Source organism: Cryptotermes secundus, unplaced genomic scaffold (genome assembly GCF_002891405.2).
Source record: "Cryptotermes secundus unplaced genomic scaffold, Csec_1.0 scaffold786, whole genome shotgun sequence".
NCBI classification, from domain to species: domain Eukaryota; kingdom Metazoa; phylum Arthropoda; class Insecta; order Blattodea; family Kalotermitidae; genus Cryptotermes; species Cryptotermes secundus.
The window spans coordinates 65,415-74,940 of record NW_019725424.1 but is presented as its reverse complement, the minus strand read 5'-3'; the positions used below and the strand labels follow the sequence as shown (position 1 = coordinate 74,940).

The 9,526-nt window shown below is 40.4% G+C and overlaps 1 protein-coding gene across 1 annotated transcript; it reads left to right on the top strand.

Annotated features, from left to right (window-relative positions):
- The first annotated feature begins 6,941 nt into the window (after positions 1 to 6,941).
- LOC111863400 (probable cytochrome P450 6a14) lies at positions 6,942 to 9,520 on the top strand. Its single transcript, XM_023849678.1, has 3 exons — positions 6,942 to 7,018; positions 7,949 to 8,214; positions 9,182 to 9,520. Exons 1-3 carry the CDS (start codon positions 6,942 to 6,944, stop codon positions 9,349 to 9,351), a joined length of 513 nt encoding a protein of 170 aa, XP_023705446.1. The 3' UTR covers positions 9,352 to 9,520.
- The last annotated feature ends 6 nt before the right edge of the window (positions 9,521 to 9,526 follow it).

Below are 9,526 nucleotides of genomic sequence, written 5' to 3'. Positions count from 1 at the left end.
TCTGTCTTTAAACTAGCTCATGTTTACATCGAAATTGAATAAAAAAAACATTGCATTCAATCGAAATAGGGTAGTGAATATATAGGCAAGAATTTAAGAAACTATACAGACAAATAAAATATCTTCATTATGGAAAGAAGCCAATCATCTGAAACCACAACCTGGCCTTCGGATCGGGATCTTCAACCGCCAAGATATTAGCAGAAGACATTTTAAAATTTAAGGGACCTACAAAATGTTGCAAAAATTGCAAACCATGGACAACATGTCACCACCCGCGGCAGATAGCCAAGAAATATGTGAACATCAGACAACAAAACGTCCGAGTACAATATCAAATGTCTTCTTTCACACAAAAAAGAATACGGCATATTTCAAGTCAAATCTCGAAGAGAAACTAGCACACTGAAATTTACCTCTTAAAATCCATTCTCAGTTCAGATCTAACACGACATGCTGTCTACCACAACTTCAAAAATCTCAACTACACGGCAAGAAGAAAAGAAATTCTCCAGTTGTCATTATATCACAAATTAACTACTTCGATGTTACGAAAGATCTTAAACAAACAGTCACCATAGTTATTTCGACAAATTACAAACATCAAGCCATTCGATTCCACTTCTCACCGGAACAGGAATACAAATTTGGACTCATCTACTTCAAATTCCATATCATACAATATTATATCCATCATACAGCATCTGCTATGCAGAGCATAGCATTCACATAGCACACATAAAACGAAATAATTTCCAACTTAACAGGAAATTAATTATACCGGGCTATACAAATATCGAACAGGACATAGACCACCACATGGCGGAACAGCCTTAGAAGTGAAATCGTCAATTCAACAAACAAAGCAAACTCACCTCACTTTACAGCTTTTGAAGTCGCAGCAGTAAAATCCCAACCAGGACAGAGACACGCATAATCGGCGTTAGGTACGTCCCACCCAGCCGACCAATTCTGGTCCAAAGTTCTCACGGCACTGACACAACGCAATCAACTACTTTATACACACTGTTTCAAAATGATGTACCCCAATTTATATTGCCCTGTATCTGCGACCACGAATCGCCCATGAATGAAACTCTTGCCACTTGAACGTTTGGGGATAGAGTTTCAAATGATTACCGCCAGATGCCTCACCCAGCGCACAAAGAGTCCCTGGCCGCCATACCAGCCCCAGTAGTACCCATATACAGTGAGTCCGTAGAAGCATTAAGCTCCGATCACAACCCAGTTATACTCGTTATGGGTCTGGAACCACATGGAAATACCCTACCAAGGATGAACTCCTCTGCAGTCAACTGGGCCTGCTATAGGCATTTGCTGAAACATGCGATACCAGGAAACCCGAACATCACGTCAGTCGAAGGAATTGACGATGCAATGACCGTATTCACATTAGCAATGAAGTCAACAAAGGCGTCTCCAAAACATAACATACATATCCGAGTCGAGATTCAGCCATTACAGAACTAGGGGAACTATAACGAAGAAAAGAAATGCAAAGAAAATATGCAAAATTTAACAGAGCAGCTGATCGTAGACAATACAGCTTCGTAAGAAACCATATACACCGCCGCTTCAAATACATCAGGATTCAAAGAATGGAGAAAGATACTGAAGATGGAATTACAACAAATAAGACAGAAATGGGACACACCAATGGATAAAGCCTGAGCAATTGCAGTGTTATAAGATGACCAGTTTCGATCAAAATTTGGGGATGAAATTTCGATAATATTTTATCTACAGGTAAGGCGAGAAGTTGCTGCTTGTCTCCATTTGCAACCACAGAACCCCCACTCCACCTAATCAAATTTTACGAATAATTATACACGTGCCCAAAAGGCAGGCTCTAGGTCACGATAACATTAACAATATTGACTTACGAAACCTTACTCTTAATGCTATCAAACACTTAACGAAAATCCAAGTTGCTGCATTTCTTTTCTACTGCTTCCAAGAAAACATGGGTGGAAGCGAATGTAATAGCCATACGAAATCCCAACAAGAATCCAGCCTTTCCGTAGGACAGGCGGCCAGTTAGCTTATTAGATAGTAGGAGCAAAGTAATGGAAACCCACTCTACATACAAATCCGTCCACTCCTGACGAACAATTTGCCTTCTTGCCAGGACGAGATATGACGCTACAACTACTACACTTCACAGAATATATGTAAAGTAAAGCTATCCCTGTAGCAGGCCGTGGAGGCCGATAGAGTTGTGGGATTTTGAGGTTCCCACATTTTCTAGAAAATCGGCTCATAGATGGCGGCATGGTTGTCAGCCTTACGCGCCGGCCGCCCTTTGTCCCCAAGAATATAACTTGTACTCATTTCTGTTAGAGGCTGAGTCGACCCCAGGGCCATAGTGAGGCTGGAATCATTAGGTCAATTGAAAAAGACCCAATGACCTCATCGGGACTTGAACCGCGACCTTCCGGCTTGTAGCATAGTGCCTCAACCAAATACGCTACCGCTCACACAATATGTCACGGATAATTTCAATGAGTGGACATACACAGCAGCCATATTCCTTGATGTGACCCCAAGCAGGGGAGACCGTCTGGACAATAGGGCTCATACAAAGGCTACCAACTGCTGGAATACCCAACTGCTGGAATACCCGACTGCACACTCATTCTTCTGGATCATGCCTTACTGATCGAAAGTTTAAGGTCAAAATGGAGACAAAAATCAGAATGTAAGGCATTCCATAGGGCACCGTCCTGGTCCCGTTATTTCATTATATATATACATAATGTAATAATATCTATTACGGAGGCAACAATCTGCAGAAGTATATATATGATCGAGAATCATGGCCGTAAAAATGTTAGGCTATCCCTCTAAAATACCGTAAAGGCCTATAGGGTTGTGTGACATCGAGGCTGTAACATTTTCTCTAGACAATGGGCTCATAGTTGAAGGTGAGTTTGTCAGCCTTACGCGCCTGCCGCAATTTACACCCAAGTAAGATTTCTGGTACTTATTTCTACTAGGGCTGAATCCACCCCAGGGCCATAGTGCGGCCGGAAGGATTAGCTAAACTGAAAATATTCACCTCACCAGAATGTTGGTTATAGAAGTGGAAAATGATCATGTGTGTAGAGAGAGTGTAGTAATTGGCTTAGTAAGTTTCCTTGGGGCACCCCTGAGTGGATTTGTAGGCGGTTGAATATTTCCTCATTTATTTTGATTTCGAAAGATCTTTCGCTTGAGTATGACTTGAGTAGTTTGTAATAGTTCGTAGGGAAAATTCTGTTTATTTTGTAAAGTAAGCCAAGATGCCAGACTTTGTCAAAAGCCTGGTCTATATGTAAAAATCCTGCTGTGCAGTACTGTTTGTTATTTAGCGCGTTGGTTATGGTATTTTCTATGCGATGGCTTTGTTGGATGGTTGACTGAGCACGTCGAAAGCCAAACTGAAGGTTTGGTATCCATGTCTGTGGGTTTGATTCTTGGTTTATTTTGTTGAGTATTAGATTTTCGAGGACTTTTGAAATTGTAGGTAGAAGGCTTATTTGTCGGTAGGACGTGAAGTCGGTTGGATTTTTGGCTGGTTTCAAGATCATTATGATTTGGGCGATTTTGAGCGGACGAGGCCAATAGTCCACTCAAAGTATGGCGTTAAATATGTATGGGAGTTTTATTTGGCCTTTCCCTTGTAACTGTTTTAGTATTACGGCTGTGATGTTATCATGGGCTGGTGCCTTTTTTGGCTTTAGAGTGTTTATTGCTTCTTGCATTTCCTTCAGGGTAAAGAGCTTTGGTCTTTGGTGTATTTCTATGAGTTAATTTAGAAGTGAGATTGCTTCTTGCACTTGATTGTTGTTGTGTGGAGTGAATACTTCCTGTAGATGTTGTGCAAATAGGTCAGCTTTTTCTTTGTCTCCTCTTGCCCAGTTCCCTGGGGGTGATGTGAATTTGCATATTAGTGGTGATGCTGATAGGGGCTTTCTTTTGTTTGTTATTGGTTTCCAACTGGAACTGTCTTGTCTTCTGAAGCGCTATAGTTCTCGAGTGATTCGTTCTTTAGTTCTTGCAATTGCGCTTTTAGCTTATTGCTGATTCTGTTGTATTTTGCTCTGCTTTCCGGAGTGTGAGGCCTCTGCCAGGTTGATCTAGCTCTTCTCTTTTCTGCTATTATTTTTTTATTCTCAACGGTACGTTATCTGTAGGGCTCTTTGGATCATTTATGGGGGTTGCTGTTTTGGCGGCTTCTTGTAGTAGGGTGATGAAGTTTTTACATTCGTTTTCTATATCTGTAGGTTCTTTCAGCTTAATTTTTAGTGTTGTGTTGTCTTCTAATATTTTCCTGAAAAGATCCCAATTTGTTTTGGAGTTGTGAAGTCTGCGCTTGAATTTCCTTAGTAAAACTGATGTGCTTATTGTTGCAATGATCGGAGTGTGATCCGATGTAGATCAAGATTTGCATTTGCGTTTAAATTTGACATATAAAGCACACATTTAAGCTATGGAAAATGAAGCATTGTAACACTATGTAGCGCTCCACTGCCGGTCACGGTAGCCGAGCGGTCTAAGGCATGCACTGTCTTCGCTCGCTCGGAAGCCGAGATCGTGGGTTCGAATCCCACTCAGGGCATGGATGTTTGTGTGCGTTTTTCTGTGTGTGTCTACAGGTAGAGGCCTTGCGACGAACTGATCACTCGCCCAAGGAGTCCTACCTTATGTGTAAGATGTAGTAAACCGAAGTGAAACGGAGAGTTTCATGGAGGTAGGCCTAGGCCCAAATGAGGGATGTAGCGCCAATGGAAAAAAAAAATGTAGCGCTCCACTACATCTCTATATGTAGAACACTTAGCAGGAAAGGGAAACTCAATTATGCAAGTCTCCAATCAGCCCCATTCTATTGTATGGAATCCCGCACGCGGTTACACGGGCACAAGCAATATGAAGAAGCTGCAACTCATTCTGAAAAAAAATTATCTCAGGTATCTATAGCAAGGACGGATTATACATACACGTGTATCAATCCACATAACGCTAGACGTCATAGCCTAAAATGACAAGATTTTATCCGCAAAACTATGCCAACGCAAGGGGCATCACGGCGAACTAATCTTAGCGGCACTAGGAAATTATGACATTCACATGGAATACTCATAAAGTACCAACAGATCATAAATAAAGGCAACCTACAAGTGACTCACAAGAGTAAGTGTAACATTTTACAGAAGGAGTAACACCAGAATGGGAAGACCTCAGCTGAAAATCTAGGGTTCCCCCGAGTGCCCGATGCTTCTCTCTACATATCATAATCCAACGATCTGTAAAAATTTAAGAATCAGCAGTACACAGCAGGATAACCAACATTTTTTTATTTATTTGTTTTAATCAGCAATCAGAATATAAATATTATAACCTAATGTTATGGATGTTTAGATGACTTGATAAGGAGTCGTCCAGCCGCGAATCCTCAGTAATTTAAATCAAGTCAATTGGCCAGTTTCGTTTGAGTCGTCTGTTGTCTTCTCAAGTCGATAGCGTCTTTAGGAGTGGGTTTTTGTGAGTTATGATTTTGTTGTGATGTCTGTTGCTTTCTTGTTGGATGACGTCTTGTACGGGAGATATACCGAGATCGGTGTGGAGAGTTGCGTTGGAGACATACCGTGGTGTGTCGACTGCCATTCGTAGGATCTTAGATTGGCTTCTTTGAATTATTGCTATATTACATTTGCTGGCGCAGCCCCATAATTCCAGGCCGTACGTCCAAATATGTATGATCATAGTCTTATAGATCAGAATTTTATTTCCAACTGTTGCTTTTGTTCCTTGACTACATGCTGCTTCCATGTTAATTTGCTGTCTATAGTCATGCCTAGGTATTTTATTTCTGCTTTGTGTTATTTGGATATCACTGATGTATATGTCAGGTGTCGGCTTTTATCGTAGGGTGAAAGTTATCTAGCATGTCTTGTTTTCATTTATTCTGATACGCCACTCTTCGAACCAATTTTGTAATGATCTAAGGTGATGCTGAAGGTCTGTTGCTGCTCTTTATGGTTCTTTGATTACTGACAGTATTGCTATATCATCGGCAAATGTTCCAAGAGTTATACTTGAGGAAGTGGATAGGTCAGATGTAAATAAAGTGTGTAAAGTTGAACCAAGGACACTACCCTGTGTCACACCAGTTTTATCTGTTGTGGTTTAGATTTTTCGTTTCCGACTCTTATTTAGAACTGTCGGTCAATTAAGTACGATTTAAGGAGATTAAAATATGATGGTGGAATAATTTGTTTGATCTTGTATAGCAGACCTCTATGGCACACCCTGTCGAAGGCCTGGCTGACGTCTAAGAACATTGTTGTACAGTAGTCGTCTGTCGTCTAAGGCTTTGTTGATTATATTTGTTATTCGATGAATCTGATGTATGGTAGAGTGGCCTTGAAGAAATCGAAATTGGTGGCATGGAAATCCACTCTTCTGGCCTCAAGCTTTGTTTATTCTTCTAAGTTTTTCGAAAACTTGGGCAACACTGATACGATGCTGATTGGGCGGTGTGAAGTGATTTCTGTTGGATCGTTTCCTGGTTTAGCTGTCGTGATTATTTGTGAGATTTTAAAACGAGGATAACCAACATGGCCCTCAAAAGGGCTTGGTTGTGCATATCTAGGAAAACAAAGGAGAGACGTAACGGGGTGTGCGTATAGAGAAGCGAGCGGTGTGTGAGAGAAGTCTTGTGCTTGCTATATGGGATAAATGTGCAGAGGCAGCAGGGGGAAGTCGGAGGAGCAGGGATAGGGCAGAGTTGCTACTCTGATAATGGTCTTAGCACGTGACCCCACGGAGCACCAAGTTATACAGTCCTCAGTGGGAGCTTTCCCACGATATTTCAGGGATCAGATGAAGTTTCCATGACTTATTTAGAGAGAAACCTTCCTCACTGTTCTTATTCTGGAATGGAGCTCAAAGGCAATGGCCTCCCTTATGATGTGATCCATGTGTCTGAATTGGGTGAAGAGGATGCTGGTGTTGTGTAGACGAATTTGATGCTTTAGTAAGGAATTATCCGGATGCTCTTGACGGTGATGCTGTTTAAAACTCGTGTCTATCGAACAACCTGCGTATCCAATGCAAACCTGTACGTTGTACAGATTTATCACATTACAGTCGTGAAGTTTTAACGGTACTAAGAAATTCATCCTGGACTCTGGATTAATGGGAAACACAAAGCTGTAGAATTCTGGTCTCAATGCTCACAGGAATTAAATCGTCTACATTTATCTGTGGGTATATTTGGAAACCTACAAATGCCACCTCACTCGATACCAGATAGAGAATGTGAAGTCGAATTCAGTAGTTCTCATGTGTAATGAGAAATACACCCAGAATTTTCGAAATTTTGCGACTTTATTGTACGCGTAGAACTGATGTGTATATACGTGATCACAGAGGTAATATAATTTTATAAGAAGACAAAAATAATACGTTATTAACAATTCTTGTGTTCGTTCCCCTTTTATAAACAACACGTCAAACATTGCAAATATTTAGAGTGTAACTGTGAAGATAGAAATTACAGTAGTTGTAACTTCTTAAGGAAGGCCGGCTTGCTACATATTGATATGAAATTTCTTACTTGAGTGACGTCCAGTAGGCAATCTGTAATATAAGACATGTGATTTTAGGTCAGCTGCATACAGTCTCGATTTGAATTTATTTCCATTATTACGTTTCCGTTCCTTATGTGGAGTCCAGCAGTCCGGTCTTTGAAATAATTTTGATGTATTCACTACTTTATAAGACACAAAGTTCTGTGTTCGTACTTTGAAACATAAGAAAACGTGCATGCTCCAGAGCAACATATTCATCCAAGATTAACAATATTTTCTGAGAATGGACAAATTAGTTTCTTAATAACATAAGGAATTAGTTACCATAAGAAGGTCCACACAATTTTCCTTTGATGGTCATTTCCAGAAACTCTTCGAAAATATCCACCGGTTCCGATGTTAAACCGTGAATGCACCAAAGCCTACAAAATACCTGACACGGACATTGTTCTGGAGAAGGGAATCTTAACGGTTATACCCGTCTTTGCCCTTCATCACGACCCTAAGTATTATCCTGACCCTGAGAGATTCGACCCGGAGAGATTCAGTGAAGAGGAAAAGGCGAAGAGGCACAATTATGTGTACCTGCCCTTCGGAGAGGGTCCCAGGATATGCATAGGTAAGTTCAGTCTATCGAAATATTATGTTACCATTCGTATAAGAAAAGCCAGTAAATTGGAGGTTACTGGTGCCAGCACAGTTAGATCAATAACGTGAGAGTATTGCATAACATGCACTTTGTATTGATTTGGTGTTTTCATTGAATTTTGTTCTACTTTCCTGAGCGAGAGGCACAGTACACTCGAGAAATTAATATAATCGTGAGCTCCGTAATTTAAGCTCTTCATTAAATATTGTTAGGATAATTAATACTGGAATAATGAGATGAGCAAGATTACAGTATTAAAGGTAAAGGCAGGGAAATTTACTCAGAAACCTGAAATATAATAAGAAACCTATACAAATCTGCGTGCATAATTCGAATGATTCTTAAATAAATAATGCACAATGATGACGACTGGAAAGATATCCCAGTGACAGGCGACTGTGAAAACGCCAACGAAACTTTCAAGTTCCGTAATTTCATTAGCAAATTAATTACTGCTGGCCCCTCAGGGAGGATACTGTTGCGTCCAGTAAGTTTTTTAGGACTTCCAGACGCCAGGTAATACCGTCGTTTCTCGGTTATGTATTACCTTCTAATATAAGCAATGCTCTTCCTTGTTAGTTAATTACGTTTACCCGCGATGGAAAAATGCCTACTTTCGTTACACAAAGTTACATATAATTAACGGTTATGAATTTTATATATTTAACAAATTATAACCTTCATTCTTAGCGCCATAACCCAATTAAAATTATGGCTCCATGTAATTTTAGAACCTACTCTCATGCGTCAAGGGTCCCTTCTTCGGGGATCAGTTCTTCGGGAATCGTATCTCTTGATGGAAAGTACAAAGTGCAGAAAGACGTGAGAATTTCGTTGATGCTCCCGTCTGGACTCCTGATTGTAATCATAGCTGAAGAGCTTATTCAAACTACGGAGCGGCACTCATTTCTTACGGAACTCTAATTTTCTTTTCCAGGAATGCGGTTCGGTCTGATGCAAACCAAAGTGGGACTTGTCTCTCTTCTGTCCAAGTACCAGTTCAGTCTCAGTGAGAAAACTCCGGTTCCATTGCTTATAGATGCAAAGGCAATATTTTTATCACCTGTTGGTGGAATGTGGCTGCAGATTAAGCAGCGCGCTAAATAGAGCGCTACTCTACAATTTGGAACACTCAGCGTTTACAATAGAAACTGGTTTAAAATTCATTAAAATTCTTTAAAATTGATTTGTCATTACAGAGAGACATATTGTGCTGGATTTATTCATCATATGAAGCGTCTTTCAGATCCATGTTCTCACATTTGTTGACAGTTTCCGAAAT